The sequence below is a fragment of the Lates calcarifer genome, linkage group LG11, assembly GCF_001640805.2.
Source record: "Lates calcarifer isolate ASB-BC8 linkage group LG11, TLL_Latcal_v3, whole genome shotgun sequence".
NCBI classification, from domain to species: domain Eukaryota; kingdom Metazoa; phylum Chordata; class Actinopteri; family Centropomidae; genus Lates; species Lates calcarifer.
Genome location: NC_066843.1, coordinates 13,819,335 through 13,841,994, shown reverse-complemented (window position 1 = coordinate 13,841,994; position 22,660 = coordinate 13,819,335). Strand labels below are relative to the sequence as shown.

The window sequence follows — 22,660 nt, the reverse complement described above, 5'->3', positions numbered from 1 at the left end:
CATGTCCTGAGGGTGGTCAAGCCTGGCCCACTTTGTCCTGCCGCAGTGAGGCGGCCTTTAAATAACTCGCTGGGTACAAGGTATCGGCCCGGGCCTCTGGGCTCTCTCTCTGTCCCGATAGCACACTTCACATCCCCATCTGGTCTGCCATCTCTTAACTGAACCCATAACCTATTTACAGGCCTGACATCACAGACACAGTACAGTTACAGTAACATAGCGTTAAATGGATTTTTAGTATTCACCAAACTGTACATTCAGATTGCTTTTTTTTTTTACATGTGATTTTTTTTTTATATCTTGCAGGCTCAGTAGATGTGTATTCTTATCCTCTAAAAAAGGTAAGATACAGTAAGATGCAGTAGTCATGTTACTTTAGTGACCACAGATTCAACAGCACCAACACTCACAAAGGTCAAATATTATTTCTCTATCATAGTAAGAAAACTGATACTCAGACTATCATGGCTTAGCTTCCTTGGAGTCTGTGATATTGCAGTGTCACACACACCTTCCACCCATGTCTGTGATCTGTGGTGGCCTCCAGTGAATCTGGGTCAGGACAGTGCTGGAAGTCCTGAATGGCACTGTCTTGTGAAACTCGCGAAAGAATCGCAAGCTCCTGGGTAGAGCAGTGGGGCTGTGGGTTTTTAAAAACCAGAGCGAGGTGTGTTCTTGCTTACACACTGCAGATATGTTTTCAGATATGTGTTTGGGAGTAGTTTGTGGTCACATGGAAATAACGAGTGGTAATGTCAGTCTGTCATATGCCTTGGTTTGCAGTGAGATATCTCCCATTTACATTCTCCAGAGGATGAATCCTAATGGCTTTGGTGGTCCTCTGACAGTTCCTCAAACACCACCATGAGGTTGATTTTCTTTTTTGCTTCTAACAAAATATCTCAACAACTACCAGATGGATTGTCATGAAATTTGGTACAGCCATTTATGTTCTCCAGAGGATGAATCTCAATGACTTTGGTGAGCCTGTGACTTTTCACCTAGAGCCACTAACAATTAGCATTATCCCTCAACATCTAAATGCATTGGCACAGATCATGACTTCGATTTTATGACCAAACCCCTCACAGGGCCGTTAGTATGACTCCAGACTCTTGATTTTGCTCACTAGCAAAACCGCTCACTGCTCACTGGCCCAAGAAATTCACTGATTTCCTCCTTCATCTAGGTATGCACACACACATAATACAAACAAGAGATGTTCAGCAAAAAACTGCCTACATGGGCTTTTCATAATCCGGCGTGTTCAAATGGAGCAGCTTCGCTTTCTAAATGAGGCAAAACGGAGACCACACCACCCACTCTGTGATCTGTTTGGTTAGAGGATAAAGACAGCATTATAGTAGTATGGTAGAGAATTGGAGGTGTAAGTTACTTCTGTAATCCATAGATGTGTACGTAACGAGTAGACTTTGCTTCTGGAGCACTAATACACCCGGTTTTCCAGCAGTGTTTCTATTGAAAGAAAGTGAGCTTGGAAATAAGTATTTTCCTACGCACCCAGTAGTTGTGTTGTCTATTTTTAAAGTAATACTGTACTGCCACAGAGTAAGAATTACTTTGTAAAGCAACATAACTCAACCCAATCAGCCCAGCCAGTTTAACAAATGTATGTGTTTATGTTCTGGTCACTTCTGGTCTGTCCACTACACATTAGCCCTGAATAAACCGGTTGGTTGTTTCAACTCTGAGCATTGCTGAACAGCACTGGTGCAACACTTGGTAGGGGAAGAGCACGTAGTCTCCAAATGCCAAGTATCTACAGTGACACTGTGAAAGGGAGGGGGAGGACGAGAGCTGAGCAGTGAGCAATAGTTCACTAGATGTGGGATACAGAGTGGGATCTGCAGCAGAACAAGATCAGATAGCAGATATACTAAGAAAGTGTGAGACACATGGAAGAAGAGAGACTGTCGACTGCCCATGACTCTAAAATGAGCTGTGAGGAATTGATTTTTTGATTGGATTGGACCCTACAGGCCATGTGAGCCCTATACACATTTAATTTGGGATAGCCTGTGATCAAACCTGTTGTGCTATTTTGAGGGTCAAAATTATGACTTCAGTGCTTCACTAAAGTCATTTTCTAATTTCTGGTCTGTTTCCTGATCACCTGGATATCAACCGAGCAGTAACTTTGAAGGACTTGGCAGAAGGAGTGATTGTAATGCTCTCCTCACTGAGTGGAGAAAGAGCCGTGTTAAAACTAGGAGACAGAGACATGAAGGTACTCGGTGGCCATTTACTTTTACGCCTCAGGAGGATAGAGTGGTTCTACCCATAACAGAAGAGTTGAAGGAAGCCTGAGGAGAAACATGCAGCAGTTTGGCTAGAAGACTGGAAGATCTGGAAGACAAGGAAAGCTGGAAATCAACATTTATCGGACACTCTTGCACACGAGGTAAGCTGCTTCTCAATTTCGAGAGAAAAATGACAAATATATGTTACTGTAATCAACACCTTCCATAGATTCAGTGACGTGTAGAATGTCTCTTGTTGTTCAGCTCAAATAAATCGTCAGTGAGAGCACTGACAAACGTCAGCAGGAGAAATAAGACTCATCTCTGCTCCAGCGTTTAGATCGCAGCCCAGCAGGCAGAGTGTGGCTCCTGAGAGAGCTGAGGAGCAGTCGCACAGAATATTAGATATTAATATCTCTTGGACACTCGACATCCTGCTTCCTAGCAACTAGAGCACTGGGAAAGAGCAACTACTGTGTAAAAAACCAACACACATGCCCATACACAAACACTCGATCACAGGCAAAATCTGTGGTTATCAATTACTGTCACCCTACAGTCTGTACTTCAAATTCAGGCTGAGGGTTTGATTCATACCTCTACTTGAGTCTTATATACTATACTTGCATCGCCACAGAAAATGTATATTAAATTAATTATCTAGTTTTTGGTTACTGGCTGTATATACAGGTTATTACTGTCTGTCTATATCTCTAGAGTATCTATGGTGGGGATGCCTGCACAGCAGCCTTTCTGACCCCATTTGGAGGTTTTATTAAAGACAAAAGCCCAGTTTACAGCTGTACATTCTTAAAGCACATTGTCTGGTGTTTGACTGCATCTTGTCTCTTGAGGAAACACAACAAAAACCAATCATCCTAAGAATCTCTCCCATGTCTTCCGAGCAGAGTGTACTCAATCGTTGCCGTGACGACATGGTGTTCTGAGATATCCCAAAAGACTAACAACATAATCACACCAATTATCTATACCAGTTATCCTCAAGATAAAAGTAAACACCCACTCTCACTTAAAGCCAGTTGCTGACCAACATGTCACCTTATCCTGATGTGCAGTTGAAGTGCTTCCCCTTTAGGTCCCCTGAGTTGATGGTGTGGCAGTGCCTGTTTTATGACTTGAAATGAGTGAAGTTCCATGAGATCAAACTGCAGCCAGTGTCGGTCAAACCTATAACAATTTAAATAAAGATTCAGAAGAGTTGAACCTTAGCATCTCTCATAACTTGTGACATGACAAAAATGTCAGTCGGTACAGAGCACACAGGAACTACATTTTCTGCAGGATCTTTAAATGTTTTTTTTGTTTTTTTTAACTATGGCACTGATGCAAGTCTATTATACTGTCAGCCATACTTGGTAGTGTGGGTCTATGTATGGCAACGTCAGCCTCTCAGTCGGTCTGCCAGCCGCTTTGGTCCAGACTGAAATATCTCAACAGCTACCAAATGAATTGCCATGAAACTCTGACATTCATGGTCCCCACAGGATGAATCCTAAAGATTCTGGTGATCCTCTGACATCACCACCAGCAGGATGACATTTTTGGCTTTTAGTGAAATGTTTTGACTACTAATGACTTTTCCTCCAACATCACCATAGGGTTGACATTTGAGGTTTTGTGTATAACATGTCAACAACTGTGGAATGGATTACCGAATATTCATGCTCCCCTCAGGATACACTAAAGAATAATTTTAAAGACTGTTTTTGATATAAAAATAGAAATGTCTCTTTATGGGACTTTATTACATTATTACACCCGCTTGCACAGTCAGACAAGAACCTTTATTTCTAACTTAACACAAGTTAGAAATAACAGCACACTATGCTGGGTGTGCTGAAGGCTGCAGTTTGGACAGATCAGGATAAAGTTCCCTATTTTTTCCAAAAATTTCTTCCATTAATGTGTCTGAAGTGATCCCATCGATTCAAACCATTTGTGTCTGAGGCTGTTTCTCCTGCAATACCCAATTCTGTGCCCCGTCTTTTTCTGCCCATATTATTTTCCAATTCAGTATCACAGGGGAGTCACACAGCCTCATCACTGTACTCCAGTGACTCTAATAGTTGTGCCAGCTGGAGGAAACAGAAGATACGTCACATAAAATGGCAGGGCATTGGATTAGCTGGCTATTTCTGTACCTTGTTGATCAGAGAAAAATGTATCTTATATACCGGAGTGTTTCCAGTAGAGCAGGGGAGAAAGAGAGGTAAGACAGAGAATCAAATATATGCTATGAAATGATACATTAGAAATGAAATGTAGTGTCACTAGTATCTTTTAAAGCAAGGTTAAATGTCTTATCATGAGACCAAGTTTTCAAAATAGAAGACAGTTTGGAAATCTGTGTATAATTTTATCACTTCCATGTATGTCCTAAATTGTGCCATATAAATTAATTAATATTTAAACACAAAACATCGCAAATTGAATTTATCAATGACATTGTACTGAGAGCAATCAAAAGAATCATTACTAGATTAACAGTGAAAAATGTTGAGTGAAAATACACCATGCTTTGGCTGGGAAAACTTTGTAGCAGCTATTATTAGAAACCATGTCCCAAAACTATCACAGATTACAGCGAGTGACTCCTGAGAGAAGTCTAGATATTTTTAAGTACACCACGAATATGTGGTGATATGAGTGAAAAGGATTTAATCTCATGCTGAAGGTACTTAGAGGGAAAGTGCAAGTGTTCATGGTTTTCATTGGATTTGACCAGTGAACATGATGTATAACAATAATAGGAACTTATCATCTGCTGGGTCCAGACACAGCTACACACTGGTAATGTAGTGTAGGAGAGGTGATGAATACAATGATAGTATGGACAGATGATATATAATATTGTGTATTAATATTTTACTTGTCTTTCCTTCACAGGGAACTACAGTCGTGCCTCACCTCTCACTTCCAGTTGACACTGAGTGTGTGTTGGACGGAGAGGTGCACTTCCTGCCTGTGAGCCTGGGCTGTGCCCCACTGAGGCATGAGTGTGGGAAGGTCCCAACACCACAGCTTCATATCCTGTGAAGAAGAAGGTCTGAGACTAAGTACCATGCCTGCTGTGGGCAGCTTTGGCAATGGCAAGATTCACACAAGACGCAAATACCATGGGCGGTTTGTCACCAAGACCGGCCAGTGCAACATCCATTTCTCGAACATGGATGAGAAGTCACAGCGGTACATATCTGACATTTTCACTACATGTGTGGACATCCGCTGGCGATACATGTTCCTGCTGTTCAGCCTGGTGTTTGTGGTGTCCTGGCTAACATTTGGCTTGGCATTCTGGGTCATTGGCCTCCTACATGGTGACATGGACCATCCAGGAGGGGACGACAGTTTTGTTCCTTGTGTGACACAGGTCAACACCTTTGTGGCAGCGTTCCTGTTCTCTATTGAGACCCAGACGACCATTGGGTACGGTGCTCGTTGTGTGACAGAGGAATGTCCGGCTGCTGTCTTCATGGTGGTCTTTCAGTCCATCATGGGCTGCATCATCGATGCCTTTATGATTGGCGCTATCATGGCCAAGATGGCGAGGCCCAAAAAACGTGCGCAGACTCTACTGTTCAGTCACAACGCAGTCATCGCTATGCGTGATGGGAAACTGTGCCTCATGTTTCGGGTTGCTAATCTAAGGAAGAGCCACATTGTTGAAGCTCATGTGCGAGCCCAGCTCGTGAAGCCCCGCTACACAGAGGAAGGCGAGTATATCCCTCTGGATCAGATTGACATGAATGTAGGCTATGACAAAGGCACAGACAGGCTGTTCCTGGTTGCACCCCTCACTGTCATACATGAGATTGATGAAGAAAGTCCACTGTTTGGCATCAGTAAGCAAGATCTGGAAACGTCTGACTTTGAGATAGTAATTATACTTGAAGGGCTGGTGGAGGCCACGGCCATGACGACGCAGGCACGCAGCTCTTACCTGTCCTCAGAGATCTTGTGGGGTCACCGCTTCGAGCCCGTCATCTTTGAGGAGAAGAACCAGTACAGGATAGATTATGCCTACTTTCACAAAACATTTGAAGTACCATCCACCCCTAGATGCAGTGCCAAGGAAATGGAGGAGAGAAAATTCCCAGCATCTGGTGCCAACTCCTTCTGCTATGAGAATGAACTCGCCTTCATCAGCAGGGATGAGGAGGATGAGGGAGATGTAGAAAAAGAGGAAGTCAGGAAGTGTTCGTCAGAGCTGGTGAATGAGCCGACCACTGCTACAGGTGAGCTAATGTCCTCCGGTAGAGAATCAGAGATTTAACCAGTGGCTGTTGCTTGTTTTACTTGTTTTTGGATGCAGAGCAATGCAGGTGTCATGTGAAGAGCCCTATGACTGTCATTCCACTGACACGAGGACATCACTGAAGGCATTACAGCTGCAGACGGAGGACCAGCAGTACCGATCTCCATCATACAAGCAAGACTGAAACTCATCACATTTCTCACTGGATGAACTTTTTTGCCTCCCTGAGATGGTTATTGAGCTTTACTCAATGCAAACAAAAACTGTCAGGTTTGAATTTGCAAATCCTGGAAATAAAGTGCATGACAATAGCATAGTTTTGTATGAATATTTTGAGAAACGTTTGATAATTCTGATGGGACTGCCTGTGGGTGCCGTTCACAGTCCTCAAACATACAATCTACAACTGAGTGTGGAGTGAAATTAACACTTTGCAGATGACGTTTAGAAAACTAAACCTGTTTCTCCAGACTCATCTGGTAGAGACAGAGGTGCAGATCAACAGTGGATTTTGATCTTAATGGTATAACTTACATGAACAATAAGAGTCTAAATATTCTACATTATACAATGTCAGTGGATGACTTGTTTAGTTGGCATATGCAACTGATGTACGTACATACAGTATGGTCCACATGTAACTATGGGAGACACATGAAAAGGTAGAGTTAGAAACATCCATCATAAAACAGGAAAACACATACATATGCATACTAACAGGGAAAACTATCCATCATTGTGGATACATTTAAGCCACTGGGGAACATTTGATGAGCAGATGCTGAATATGTTAATTCTGTCTCGACAGTTTACCAGAAACTTTGTGACTAGAGAGAAAGCTGATCAAATTTGCCCATTCGCTAAACCCCGCTTCCGTGCTGGTTTTTGCCTATGCCTGTCAAACTTTCTGTTGACACAGATTTACCACTTGATATTTTTGCTATTTTTTTGAAACAATGGCTGCTTGATTTCCAAATGTGGTAGACGAAGTCAGGTGTTTATCATTTCTAGCCCATGGACCTCAATTTTGTTGGCCATACTAGTAAATAAGCTAATGTTAGCCTCATGAGTTGACATTTAAAGTTTGAAGCTGACACATTTCAAAAGGAGAAAAGGATCTTACATTACTTGAACATTTACTTGTGGCCACATTGGAGATATTGTGCTAAGAGTCTGAGGCTAGCATCCTCACCAGCTGATGATCCATGTACAAAATATGGAAATAAAGAAAAAGCATTGTTCTTGTATTGCAATGTAGCGATAATCATTAATCCTAGTACTATAACTATGATAAGGAAAAATGTAAAATGAGATTAACATACTGCTGTTTAACTTAGCTTTTTTCTCTTAATTTACAGACTTCAAGCAAGATAGAGGTTAGATCTATGCTTTATTTATTTATTTTTTCATATTTCCAAAAAGTACTGTATTTTTCACTTTTAACATTAAAAGAGAAAAGGCTTTTTAGGATTAGTATTAACTATCTCAGGAAATGTTGGGTGGGGCTGCTGCAGGGTAAACTAGCCCAAATCCAATAAAAGGCGGGAAAGCGCTGCTAATCTTAGCCTACAGTCTGATGGTAGTGTCCAGAACTGGCTCGCACACAGCAAGGAAATACTATACTGTAGATGCACTAGTTGTGAATGGGGCTAGTTTGTTGTAACCTGTGACCATACAAAAAAATAACATAGTTTGAAATTGTGCTGGTAAAGCTCAGTTAGGTTAATACTGTAGGTAAAGCTGGCAAACTGGACATGCTAATGTTTTCAGCTTACTTTAAAGCCAACACACTGGTTAATTCATTCCTAACACACTTGCTGTTGTGTTGTTGGTTTTGGAGAGGGTAAAAAAAGAAACAAACCTAAACCCCCCCAATCCAAAACTTGACAGCTGTGCTCTGCATTGTTAAATTTGTTAAGCTATGAATACACAGTTGCTAGTCAGGTGCTGGGATTAACGAATGGTCAACTAAAACCTCAGTTTTCCTCAGATGCAATATGTTCTAGACTAGTAAATAACAACTATACACTAAATCCATATTTTACAAATGATGATGATGTTCTCTTTATATTGTGCTGCAGGTCAAAAAGCCATCATCAAGACCTGTGTCAATCTAAAAATACAAAATTAGAAATAACCAAAGACAAATAACACACACCTCAAAGTTCAGCTGTGTCTGTAACCTCAGGACATAAAACCACAGCAAGAACAGAACAGTTTTACAGTAAACTCTCACATAGTGGTAATCAAAGACTTGACATATAATTTTGGATGGCCCCAGCAGGCATTAGAAGAGTCTAATTAAAGTCATCTTCAATGACACCCTGTCACATGCATGACCCATGGGAGACATAGTGGAGTAATATTGCGTCACATCTTTGCTCTATATTGAGTAAAAGGCCAAATCCAGAAAATCACATAGGGAAGCCCTGACACACAACACCAAATACAGTACTGAGGATACACTGTACACCATATCTCACTTAAAAATCGACATACAGGTAACACATTAATGAGTCTTGTATGTTTTAGATGTACATGGGACATTTATATGGTCTGTAATCACTAGTGCAAAGTAAGTATTTATGGTAAAATCGGGAAGTTTTAACAGCAGAGCAGATTTAGATGCAGTATAGTGTAATGATAATGTCATTATAGATATTGTATCAAATAATACACTTTATCTCATGGTTTAAAAAGTAAAAACATGCAACAGATTATGAAAAATGTGTTTGAAGAAGTAAGAAGTGAGTTTGAAGGTTATGTCACAGTTATTTAAAAAAGAGTATTCTGAGATCAGTGTAAAGAAATCAAACAATACCTTGACAAAATTTGTTCGTGGATTATTAAAGTGCATTCATGTGTGAAACAGCAGCCCAGCAGGCATTCAGGAAACGTGTTTAATCGTAATCACGTGTCTCATACAGACATACACAGCTCTGAGGGAAGACTGTGAGTGTCCTAGTTTCACTCTGGCCTGCTCATGTTGTGGCAGATCTCACACATGGCAACAAATGACAAATTAATTTGCTAAAATTTGGTAAAATTACTGGCCTCCAAAAAGCCTTGGATAGATGCACTTTATATTATTACATAGTATTATAAACATTATTATATTAATTTGGTTCTAGTAATGAGTCCATTGAAGTTATTTGAAACTATTTGTTGTTTTCTATGCCCTTGCAGTCTGTTTCTTTTTTCTTTGATTAACAGGCCAGGTAATGAAGATATTAGGTCAGACAGTGTACCACTGTTTCACTGATCCCAGGCGAGATGAATTAGTTTTCCCTCCACATTTCTCAAACTAAAAGCTCCATGTGGGTTAACTTATACACCTGACTGCCATTTCAGCAAATTTCAACACATTTGTATTTATATCTTGCTGACTTGTGCTGAAAATATCCAAATAGGCTTGTTCCAGAAAACAAATGGTGGTTCCACTGCCATTTGTGCCAGGAGCAGGGCCAAGGACTTCCTGCATGTATAGTGAGAAGGAAGAACTCTAATTTGTACATTTGTCCAGTCCTTATTGTAAATAAATAGCCATTTCTGGGGGGAGGGTTAGAATCTTTCTGGCTGAATAGACACTAAGTATTAATACATTGTTTTTTTTTTTTTTTTGTTTTTTTAAATCAGTGTTAATATCAATACTTTCTTGAGCAAAGCAAGAAAGTGTAAATACTCTCTTTGCTTGATTGACTGAAATATCATCTACTGAATTGAATGACTTTGACCTCTTCTTGCTGTCTTCCACTAAATGCATTTGAAGCAATCTTGACTCTAAGTTGCACCTTACTTTCTCCTTGCAGGGTTTAGTTTGTTGTGTGAGGCAACAATTTATAAATTGACCGACAAAATAAGAATTTAAAATCTCCTGTTGATTACCACAATAAAATATATTTCACAAAGCCAACAGTTTTCTTTTTCCTTCGTGGCAGTCTGACACTAAGTACAGGGATAATTTTACAGCAAGCATCTGCTGAATGCATTTGTTATAGAGTTATAACAAATAAGTGCAGCGGGGAGGGGCGAAAGTGGGAGCGAGCTGTTTGATAAACAGAGAGGAATGGACTGTAATTTATGGCTGTGATTTGGTGGGACGGTATCTAGTTGGGGTCAGAGGTGTATTCTTTCACTCTTATGCAATCATACAGGCACGTCTTTGCAAATGTACACACACAAGACTTGGCAGTCCCGCTTGATTTCACTGCCCTGTAACCTTGAACACTGGAAAAGAGATCACATGCACAGAAACTTAACTCAGAACTTAGAATAGCTTTGGTAAATATTGTCAGAAATTTGTGTGGGCAAACTGCTTGTGCAACATGATACAAAATTAAATTTTTATCAGCTGACAGTTTTTGTTGATTTGCAGAGAACAGAGAAACATATAATCAGTAACTGAACTAACTGACCAGTAACATTATCACTAGGGAAACAGGTTGTTTTCACTCTCTTCACCTCTCTACCTCTCTACTATAAGTGAAGTATCATTGTTTCTATATGTTGGTGATATGTCTATCCAAGCATAATCATGTCCAGATCTAGTTTAATTCAATTACCATTTAATGTATGACCTGTCAGCTAAAGAGCTAAAGAGTGGGTGAGCGTGATATTAAACTGTTATCTTGGCAACAGCAAGTCTGTCGCAGTGACATTTAACAGAATAAACTGTTCTCCCCTTTTACACATTTAATGTTCAGGAATTTACCTTATTGCCAAATGAATGTATAATTTCTTACTTCAAGAGTGCTGTATCCTCTGAGATGTGCTGTGTGATGGAAGGAGCACCAAGAATAAATAAAACTGGGATGCTTCCCTCCCACTCAGCAATGTTGGAGGATGAGAAGCCGTGGAGGGTCAGTCTTCCAACATGCAGAGTGGGTTGTTGAAAGGCAAATTCAGCCTTAATTGCAGCAGCTCTATTCTTTGCCGGTTTCCCGCAGCTGCCAGAGGGAGGCAGAGGGTTGGGAGAAAAAAAAAAAAAAGTAACACGATGCAACAGCTGCACGCTTCCTTTCCTCGAGCCATAACTCCAGACATTTTAGACCTAGATCATATTCTTGCTGCATTTTAATCAATTCTGACCAAAACCATATCAGCTGTTTTACTTACTAGAGAAACTTTATGCTGTTTCAACTGTCCAGAAAATATATGTATATATAGGAATGGCTCCTGCCTTTATGAAGTTTAAAAATTGTTTGATTAAATCCAAGATTTTACAAAATGTTCTCAGCCCGCAGGAGAATGTCATTTAATGCTTTGAAAACAAAAATCAATAAATATATTTTTTTGCGTGGGCTTTTAGTTCTTGAGGGCAATTCTCCAGGCCCAGTGGCCTCTCAAAAAATTAACCCCAAGAAGCTCCCGAAGCAAAGTCTTTTTCACTGGTTACCTGCTGCAATAAAAAATAAAAGCTGTGGACAAAAATATGTCTCTCTGGGGCTGATTTAATACTTTGGCTTTTGCTTAATACAGACTGCATGTTCTGCTGTGGTTAATTATTGTCACTGATAAACGTTTCAAAAAGTGTGTATTGTATCAATTGATGTGTCTCTTACAGGAATGTAACTACCCATGAAGGCGAGACTAATGTAAAGAGTTTCTTATCAGAATTAGTCATCGTTTTGGGAAAAGAGTGACCATGTTGAAAATGGCGGGAAATACGCCTCAAACCTCGCCCTCCTCAGTTTGGGGACATGACATCTTATCAGGACAGAACAAGTCAATCTAAGCATCTTGATATTATATTGCAGTTTCTATTTCCATTCACAGCAAAAATCAGACGGCTGAGAGAGTCTCCTGTTATTCTTTTGAGGGGTGTGGAGAGCTTAAAGGTTAGAGAGGTGAACTTGTGAATGGAAGATCGCTGGTAGGAAAAACCCGCCCTGACTAGGAAAAACTGACAGAGGAAACTGGTTTTAGAAATCAGGGTGGATTAGACTGTAATTGAAACTATTCACTGACCGCCCAAAGTGAATCTGTGCAATGGAGACCATGAGAATTTTTATTACTTTCAAAAAAAGAAAAAAAAATCAAAGTACAAAGCTGCACAGAGAATTTAAACCCCCTTATTTCACTTTCACGACCAGTATATCAACACACTATAACGTAGTTGTTCGCTGATATAAGGACAAGTGTTAATTCATGTATTTGTTAATGATGAATACCTCTCATATGAACTTGTGTAAATAGGGCTCATGGCCTTCACCAGTTTTATTTGAGTATTTTTAAAGAAATAACAGAAGATAAGTAAAATATACATAAAGTGTGTTTCTCTTCTTTCCTACTCCACTGATTAATCTCTAAACCACCCAGATTTATCCAGGGATCATAATCGGTACATAAAATCGTTACAGCAGTTCTACCTCAACCAGCTACAAACAGTAAAATGCTGCTTAAACAATGAATCTTCAGTACTAATTATCTAATAATGAATTTTATGATGATAGATCACTCATAATAGCCACTGTTCCCCATAACCTTAAGTACATTTTGCTTACAATACTTTTTTCTCATAGTTCGGTACTTTTGTAATATTGCATTGGTACTTGAGTAACTGATCTTATTACTTCTTCCACCACTGGTTTCATTTCCAATTAATCATTATTTGCAACAGAGAAGTTATACTTGTTGAAAGATGCAGTAATAAACACTTGAAATATCCTTACTGTCTTATATTTGCTTACAACTACATCTTAGTGAGTTATACTATAAATAATAATAGTTCAATAATATTTAGTCATTGTTTACATATTGTTAAATGTTGCCTTTTCTTCTATTATTTATTTAGTAAAACTAATAGTGTCATAAACAGACAGTGTAATGTATCTCGTGCCCCTGATGTGTCTACACACTGTGTGGATGTTGCCAAAATTAACAACAAGTGAACAGAGCAGTTTGACAGTTTTGGCGGCACAAATATCTTCCCACCGCCAGCAAACTGTCTTGACATGATTCAGCAAACACGACTCGTAGGTTCAAAGATGCGAACGCTGCTTTGAATCACATGTAACAGACCAGCACTCCTGTGAAGATATATACCAGTATATATACATATACACAAGTGTATACTGTCTGATCCTCTATCTCTTTAAGTTATTTTGCTCGTAGAGACTCATCCTCCAGCTGAGCACATCACTCAGTAGTACTAGCCGCTCTCCTGCAGACATACAGTATTTGATTACAGCAACAGGCTGATTGGATTACAGAAGGCACTGACTCAAATACCTACAGCAAACACAGAGCAACTGGAGAGCTTCCTGTCAGCCTGGCCTGACGCTCTGAAATGATCCATTAAAGGACACAGTCAAAAACTATTAAGACTAATCAAAAACCCCTCAGCAACATCTTAATCTTAATCACCAATGTCAGCTCTTTACTTGAGGATTCAACGTCCTGTTTAGCCTCAGCTCGTCTCTTCTTGGTCAATATTGTAGGTTTCAGTGTTTCAGTGTTGTGTGCAACGTTTACAGGCACGACTGATGTAAATAAATGTTTAAGTGCAGAAGAAAAGTTTAGGTGTATTTTCTGTCTGATGTCTGTTAAAGCACTGAACAATAATGATTGATGGTTTCCAATTTTGTGAATTTTGGTCTGGAAATACTATTTTCTTTACACCTGGGATGTACCTGTTCAAGTTAACATTTTTTCTGTTAATTGAATAAACTTTCATCAATAACTCTGTTTTTAAGTTTGATATGAATATTACATGACGTTTTGTGGATGAATCAGTTATGTCACATCTCAGTATACCAGACCAGTTTTGAGGAAGAGACCAGCGTGGGTTTTATCATCACACTGCAAAACATCTACACCAGGGATGATCAAACTGTATCTACCACATCTACCACAAACTGCAGAGAGAGTAATCATCTCCACGGTTTGGACCTATTTTCACAGAACCTCATTTAATAACACACATTATCACTTCCTGATGCCTTTCATTGGTGTGAAACAAAAACCACATGCATATTTCTTGTCAGTGTTGAGTCCAGAAAACTGCTATTTCCCCTTCCCAAGGACTTACAACACTGTTGAACACTATGTAAGAGTATTTTATTACAATAGAGGAGCACAACTGACCAACAATAATTATGACATAACTGCTGCTAGAAGATTTCCTTTGCTGCCCTCATGTGGCAAGTACAGCGTATAACATGCAGTGGCAAGCAATTTCATTTTCAGCCTTCAGCCAGAGGTATACACACAAAGTTTCTCAAAGAGTCTGCATTTTGGAGAATCATCTGGTTACTGATACCCACAAAACAAAGGAAGCATTTTTATTATTAAATACATTTTTATTACATAAATGACATAATTTTGACAGTCTGGTCTTTAAACACAAAGACAGTGCTGAACAGGTATTTTATTTGAAAAAGAGCCATGAATTTTTTTCAAGTCTTCTCCACTTCTTCCTCTGGGTTTATGTATTTATATATTTCTAGAATTCATTGATTTGACCAGACACAGATACCCCCACCCCACCCCGAGTCCCCTCAATCCCCACCTCCCAGTTCCCTAGTTTACTCTGAAGTTTCCCTTCAGCCCCAGTTGCACTGGTCTTCATCTGTAAAAGTCAGGATCTCTGTGACCAGACCAGTGCCGATGGTTCTGCTCCCATCTCTCAGAGTGAACCTCTGGCCTTTCTCCAGAACCATCGGCTGGCGAAGCGTCAGAGTCAAGGAGATGTCCTCCCCCGGCATCACCATTTCCTGAAGCAGAACAGAAACAGAGACAAAGGACTCAACAGAGGCGGCCGTACTGCTTTTACAAATTTGACCTGAAACATCATTAAGTAACACACAATTAAGCACAACAATGTTTAAAACATGCACATACTGTGTGAATTTTTGTGGATGGGATTCAAGATTGACACTATTTGACAAAGATCCGATTAAATGACAGACTTACACACACACACACACACACACACACACACACACACACACACACACACAAACCTTGTCAGCGGGCAGAGAGATTCTGCAGGTCATGTCCCAGGTTAGAGAGAACATGACGGGCATGAAGTTGGTGACAAACGGTTTATGTCTGCCTCCCTCCTCCTTACTCAGAATATACACCTGTAATACAGGAAGCACAAATACGTTGACAGACACACGCGTCAGTGAGTTTACAGTGAGTTTTGTCTTTCATTCTAAAACAGAATGAATTCAAAACAGAATCAAATGAAAAAAAGTATTTATCCATACTGTGTATCTGAGCTTACACCCTCACTCTATCCTAAAACTATTCTTGCTTTGTCAGTAGATAAACAGTGACGTTATTTGATTATTTACAGTCATGTAATAGTTGTGATTATCTCCAGGTAAAAATTTGCAATTGAATCTTCACTGATTGTTCAGAAATATTACAAATCAATCAACAACTATCTGCGTCTTTGTGCTGTCAGACCTGGGCCTTGACTTTCTGGTGAGGCTTGATAGATCCAGGTTTGCACATCACCATCCCTCTCTTCACATCCTCCCTCTTCAGGCCTCGGACCAGAGCGCCCAGGTTGTCACCTGCCTCTGGCCCGATCCAGAGACTTGTGGAACATCTCGATACCTGAGTCCAACAGGACAGAAGGCAAGGTCACATTATGTTTCTCTCCTTCTTAATTTTTCCCTTAATTTATTTGTCATGTTTTCCTTCATGTCTTATGTAACTATGTAAACTCCTCTGAGATTCTGTTGATTTTTCTGTTACTCACCTGTAACCACAGACTTGGAGCTGCGACTGTGACCCAAAAACTCACAGTCGTCTCCCTTCTTGATCATACCCCTCTCCAAGGTGCCTGTCACCACTGTACCCCTGCCTGAAAGACACAATTGACAACCCTCAAAATCAGGGAAAATAGCCATTTCACGTGTCACCATAATCTGTATCGGTACATCACAATTTTGAATCTGCAGTTTTGCAACTTTGCCATTAAATGTAATACAAAGAACTACTACAACAAAAAGAGTGAGCAAGAGCTGTATGTATCTCTTTCAGTTTGCCCCACCTGGGATAGAATGGACCCCTTCAACAGGCAGGAGGAAAGGTTTGTCCAGCTCTCTCTTGGGCAGAGGAATGTAAGCATCCACCGTCTCCAGCAGTTTCATCACAGCACTCACACCCAGGTCAGGCTCTCTGTTCTGAGATGGAAAACAATTTCAGTCACATTGCATTAAATATGCTGCAATTAGTCACATTTTGGCTAGTTTAGGTTAAGATCATCAAATTAGCACAGTATTCTCTGCACTGTATGACTGTCTACAGCCGTTACACACTCACCTCCAGGGCGCAGAGGGCAGAGCCTGTTATAACGGGTGTGTTCTCGCCATCGTAGCCGAACTCTGTGAGCAGCTCGCGGATTTCGATCTCCACCAGCTCCAGCATCTCCTTGTCCTCCACAGCGTCGGCCTTGTTGATGAAAACCACCACGTGCTCGACGCCGATCTGCCTGGCCAACAGGAGGTGCTCGCGTGTCTGGGGCATCTGGCCGTCGGTGCCTGCCACCACCAGGATGCAGCCGTCCATCTGAGCCGTGCCTGTGATCATGTTCTGAAACAGGAAAGCAGTCCTTATTCTGATGAGTTCAAATGACAACGAGGCTGCATGTTCAACATTTTCTTAGTCGGGTTACATGCAGGTGGAAATAAAAATGCAGATTACCTTGACATAGTCAGCATGACCAGGGCAGTCTGTGTGAGCGTAATGTCTGTTGGCTGTGGTGTATTCTACATGAGAGGCAGTTGATGGTGATTCCTCTGGCCTTCTCCTCGGGGGCATTGTCAATGTCTTCATACTTTTTGTAGTTAGCACCACCAGCATCAGCAAGCACTGAGGAAGGGAGGTCACATCACTCTGATCATCTTTCTGCTCTAGATAACGGAAGGATCCTTTACTTTTCCTGGTAGGTCAGTGAAACTAATTCATAAATGTGTTCGATTTATATTCATCTGAACTAGTGTGAGAGTAAAAGCCGTGAGGGATGTCAGTGATTCTACCTTTTGTGATGGCTGCCGTCAGGGTGGTCTTGCCGTGATCAACATGGCCAATCGTTCCAATGTTCACATGGGGCTTTTCTCGGGAGTATGTCTTCTTAGCCTCTGCAGCAAAGGTCCGCCGACTCAGAGGCACAGCACACTACAAAACAAAGACAAACCAGGGAATTACACTGATAGAACATCAGTATTAAACAAGCTGTCGACTGCAGTTTGTGTGCATACTCACCAATCTAAAGGAGCTGTGCAGGAGGCTTGGTGAAGAAAGCTGAAGGGCTGAGAAGAATGAATCATAATACGTGAATTTATATACATTTCAAAAATGGTTATTTGACAGAATAATTTAGTGTAGTTAATCCTATAATTCCAGCACACTGGATTCAAATAAAATGTTTCCTGTCACAATAAATTCAGTGAAACCTAGTGAAGATATGTTAGGTCTATGACTGACTTTAAACTTATTCACTTTTTCAGTGTCACTGCTAAATATATTCATGTCCCACATCAGCGCAACCTAGTCGGTGCAGGCATCTGTTAATAAAGATATCTCCGACAGCAGTGCTGACTGTCTGATTAAAATCTCTCCCAGAGTCAGGAAGCAAAAAGACACATCTCAAACATACGTCAATGGGATGCAAATCTATTTTAAGGATCACTGTAATACTCTCTGAATAGGCTCTGAATTTATGTTTAGCCTCAGTCACAGTTTACATTCAACATCACATTTTACTACCAGAATACATTATTAATGAACAGGTCACTGATTACAACAATAACTGTTTACTAAGAATACACTCATCTCTTTATGCGAGTAAGTAACAGGGTAAAATATATCACTGTCAGTTTATTGAAGATGATCTGAACTCTATGATACAAGCATGACTGGGAAGCTAACGCTAGTTTGCACCTGCATTGATCAATGTCCATCAGTATCCTTTGATGATAGGAATGAGCCTATATTAGAGTTTTCAGATTATAAAACCGCTCAAGTAGCATCTAGCGGCTAACAGCAGCTCTGCAGCGGCTGACATGAAGCTTTCAAATCCCTTGAACCAAAGTGGAAGAGTCGACAGGGTTATTCTTCTAATAAGCTGTTGTTAGTTCGATACCTACTCAATTGTTTAAAATAATAGTTCATCTGTCAAACCTCATCCTTGGTTAGCTGTATCGCTAGCTAATCACTGGTAACGTGACCTTGCTCTGCTATGGGAAGACACTGCATCATCTTTTTTGTTCGTGTTCTTATATTTTTCTGAGCGTTAACAACCCAGCCTACTATGCGCATTAACAAAACGAGTGTTATGAATCAACAAACTGTCAGAAATGCAAACAGAGTCAGATGCTGTCAAAGAATTAAACAATTTTACCAGAGAAACATGCGCGCAGCCCTACAAGCGCCGCCATCTTCGTTGGTTAGACAAACCAAAGACGATGAAAGATCAAGAGAGTATTCGGCCAAACCCAAAGTTATCGCTTCAGGCGGCGGTGCTGCGTTTTTATCGGTTTTTGTTCAGTTGTTCATTTACTACTACTACTATTACTACTACTACTACTACTACTACTACTACTACTACTACTAATAATAATAATAATAATAATAATAATAAACAATGAGAATAATGATAATATTGATAATAATAATTTAACAAAGTTGTTAATACGCAAGAAGAAAGTGGTAAAAATTGAGCATTTTATACTATTTTAATTATTTCAGTAATTATTTCAATTATCTATGTATTATCAATCATGTATCGTATATAATAACATAAAGTATCATAAGTGTTAACGTTATTATTTCATATTCGACACTGTTCCTGTGAGACTCTCTTGAGGTACTTCTCTCACTCTCACTGATACTCTCTGAACGTCGCGCATCTAAACGTCACTGATTTACCTTAAATACGCTGTAATGGCCAACTTTGCTGTTGATGACTTTTAAAATGACGGCGTGGTGTCGCTGTCAGTTTTACTATATTATAATTTTGAAGGACTAAATTGACGAAGAAAATGTGGAGGCTGACATGTCCCCGAAGTGAGAAAAGTGCACGGCAAAAACTCTTTGCTTGCCGGTTTGCTTTGAGGTTTACGGTAAAGCATGGCAGCTTCCTTGCCACTCGTGAGACCTAGCTAGCTAGAATGTTCTAGCACATTCATGTTTCTGTGTTTACAGGGGAGGTAAAGTTGTTTGCAGGTATAAAAGAAACCGTGTGTTCATTTATTCATCGCAGTTTATAGGACTCTTGAAAAGGTAAGTTGAAAATAATCTTAGATGCACGACATTCACTGTTATCCATAGCAAATGGGTCATCTTTAATGCTAGCCTGTTAGATATGTCAAGCTGCTGTGTTTTGTTTTATTTTGGTTATTTAACACTATTCTAGTAATGGAAAGTAATTAGACTTAGCTATTTCTGACTGTGGGACTGGAAGTAGAGCTAAACATCACGAGAGTAAAGACAGATAAACTTGTGGATGTAGTCAAGAAGCTGACTGCTGGTTTCAGAAATACACTTCTCCCTGTCTAGCTCAAATTTCGTCTTTCCTCTGTTTTGTGTTCTTTTTTCCCAGCTGCACACACCATGGCAGAAGACAGACAGGACAGGAGATATCCCCAAAATCTTCAGGGGGTCCTCCAGCTGGCAGTGGAGGCTGGATCAGCTGCAGAGGGACCTGCCCCTATTGAACCCATGTCAGAGGAGGTAAGTGAAGAGAGGGTTTTGAGCAGCTGTTACACACACATCCTGTTGGCGGTGATGACTGCCAAACTGCTAGTTTTTATCTGGACCCATTTCCGACCTCCACCTTGCTTCAGAGGTAACTGAGAAACATTATGGTGCTCATTCTTTGTTCCAGAGGAAAACGTGGCTGAGAGAAGCTCTTGCAGAAGTCTGCAAAGGGCAGATGGATGAAGTGGAGCAGATGAAGCAGTGCTTGGCAGTCCTACGCAACGAGGGAACGAGCACAAGTGAGAGGGAGGGAGAGGAGGAGAGGGATGAAGAGGAGGATGAAGATGAGCGGGAGTCAGCCTTTGAAATGCTGTCGGAGTTGTGTGAGAACTTGGACAATGCTAGAGGTTTGTAATAAACGGTATTCGATTTGATCTTAGCTATAAAGAGATTTTGAGTACAGTATAGTTTCCTTTGTCCTGACTGTGTCTCCTCTTTCTCTGCTGCACAGACCTGATGATATTAGGTGGTCTGGAGTTGTGCCTCTCCCAGTATCTGTGTCATGTCCAAAGTGGGCTAAGGTGGCGTGCTGCCCAGCTGATCGCTTCCTGTGCTCAGAACATGCCGCAAGTGCAGGTCCACTTGCTCAGCATGGGGGCGCTGCCAAAGCTGCTGCAGCTGACAGACTCAGACCCCCACCCCACCGTCAGAGTGAAAGCTCTTTACGCTGTCTCGTGTGAGTATCTCATGAGAGCCCTGGCACAGATTGAAAAGGCGTCTGTGTCCACACAGGCTGATGTTCTGTACAAAGTCCACTTCAAGATAAATGTATCCTGTTGCGACTTTAGGTCTAGTCCGCGAGCAGGAGGCAGGACTCCAGGCGTTCCTGTCCCACGACGGTTTCTCAGTGCTAATGCGAGGCATGCAGTCGGAGAATGAGAAGCTCAGGACCAAGTCGGCTTTCCTTCTGCTCAACCTGCTGACGTCACATCCTGAACAGAAAGGTATAAATACCTCAGAGGTAGAATACCTCAAAGATAATATTCAGGACATCAGATACCATACACTCCTCCAATTTGTTTGAGGTTTATTATCCCTTCTAAGTAGGGTGGCAATGGAAAAGGGAGTCTTTGGGATATGTTACAAATTAATTGAATAAGAGTAAAACGAGCTAAGAAAATAAAATTTGTTGCAGCTTTTATCGTCTCTAGCTGAAGTCAGGAATGAACCCCCATTTTTGGCACTGAAGGACATGGTTCATCACCTTAACAATATTTAATTACAGAACATTATCAGCTTGTTATGTCAATAAACCTTTTTAATGATGAGGTAACAGTAAAGCTCTCACATATCACTGTTGTTTGTTTTAATTTAACCTCCCCCTCACTAAGGCACTGGCACACACATACCTATACAGCTATCCTTGGGGTACAGCCCCATTATCTATCTATCTATTATCTATATGTATTTATTATTTCTTTATTCCCAGGACACAATTTTACTAACACTTACACTTCTACACTTGTGTAATAGTGTGACTCCCTCTGGACAAACTGAACTGTAGTTAGAGTAAGCTCTGATCATTTAATCGTGTCCTCAAAATTACATGCAATTTTGTTGATGAGTCCTCTTGGAGTGAGTGATGTTCTTTCACTCTGTCAGTTTTGCCTTGTTAAGAATGTTATGTTGCTTCTTCCCTGATCTGATACTTGGATGTTCATTCATTCTGGGTGGGATGTATCTGAAACGCCATCATATTCCTGTTTCCTCCTTCCTGCAGACACAGTTGTCTCCATGGGTATGGTCCAGCAGCTGGTATCTGTTCTCCGCACACCTCACTCACCTTTCCACGAACATGTGCTTGGTGCCCTTTGTTGGTAAGAAACTGTTAGCCTTGCAGTCTTCAGTACTGACAAGTTAACATTAAATCATGGTACACATTAGTAATCATTGCCTTTCTTGTTTCTGTGTCTGTCTAGTCTGGTGGAGGACTGTCCACAGGGGCTCAAAGACTGCACGAATCCTGCTCTGGGTCTGGAGGAGCTACTCAGACAGCGATCCAGAGAGCTCAGAGGAAAGGAAGAAAGTCAGGTAGTTTACACTGAACATTACAAAGTCAAGACCGTAAAATGGGGTTCAAACATTGTGATCATTCAGACCTGAGAGTCACATTTTTGTTTCCCAACAGGAAGAGCTGGATTTCTGCGAGCATTTGAGGGGGATGTGTTTCCGCGGGCAGCCGTCAGATGACAATGGGATGGACCGTTGAAGTCTTATTTACCTCACCTGTTTAGTACACAGAGATGTAGCAGAACATCTTTCATGTTCTGTATCACGGATATTAAGCAGCGTCCTTGTCTCTTATGACAGTTACTGTCCATATTTTGCATGTGCTCCAGGAGCTGGATTTTACTGTGTAAATAACTGATGTATAAAACACTTTTCCAGTCAGCTGTTATTTCAGTCC

General features: G+C 40.7%; 3 protein-coding genes across 4 annotated transcripts; 2 read left to right on the top strand and 1 right to left on the bottom strand.

Annotated features, from left to right (window-relative positions):
- Window positions 1-2,043: 2,043 nt before the first annotated feature.
- On the top strand, window positions 2,044-10,450 carry kcnj12b (potassium inwardly rectifying channel subfamily J member 12b). 2 transcript variants are annotated; one of them, XM_018672753.2, is made up of 3 exons: window positions 2,044-2,422; window positions 5,169-6,492; window positions 6,595-10,450. In XM_018672753.2, the coding sequence occupies exons 2-3, from the start codon at window positions 5,275-5,277 to the stop codon at window positions 6,613-6,615; spliced, it is 1,239 nt and encodes a 412-aa protein (XP_018528269.1). In that variant the 5' UTR covers window positions 2,044-2,422; window positions 5,169-5,274; the 3' UTR covers window positions 6,616-10,450. The 2 variants fall into 2 exon arrangements, with proteins under 2 accessions (XP_018528269.1, XP_018528268.1); XM_018672752.2 differs by having other exon boundaries at window positions 5,169-6,517.
- A 4,128-nt stretch (window positions 10,451-14,578) lies between these two features.
- Window positions 14,579-19,026, bottom strand: tufm (Tu translation elongation factor, mitochondrial). The gene is given in 12 exon segments (XM_018672751.2): window positions 14,579-15,251; window positions 15,501-15,620; window positions 15,952-16,068; window positions 16,070-16,104; window positions 16,250-16,354; window positions 16,544-16,676; window positions 16,816-17,085; window positions 17,197-17,274; window positions 17,276-17,364; window positions 17,532-17,670; window positions 17,758-17,804; window positions 18,896-19,026. Coding segments are annotated over 12 exon segments (1,341 nt in total). The 5' UTR covers window positions 18,933-19,026; the 3' UTR covers window positions 14,579-15,080.
- Window positions 19,027-19,480: 454 nt separating this feature from the next.
- On the top strand, window positions 19,481-22,644 carry hspbp1 (HSPA (heat shock 70kDa) binding protein, cytoplasmic cochaperone 1). The gene is made up of 8 exons (XM_018672747.2): window positions 19,481-19,776; window positions 20,096-20,226; window positions 20,381-20,600; window positions 20,705-20,929; window positions 21,042-21,197; window positions 21,974-22,070; window positions 22,173-22,284; window positions 22,382-22,644. Exons 2-8 carry the CDS (start codon window positions 20,107-20,109, stop codon window positions 22,460-22,462), a joined length of 1,011 nt encoding a protein of 336 aa, XP_018528263.1. The 5' UTR covers window positions 19,481-19,776; window positions 20,096-20,106; the 3' UTR covers window positions 22,463-22,644.
- Window positions 22,645-22,660: the final 16 nt, after the last annotated feature.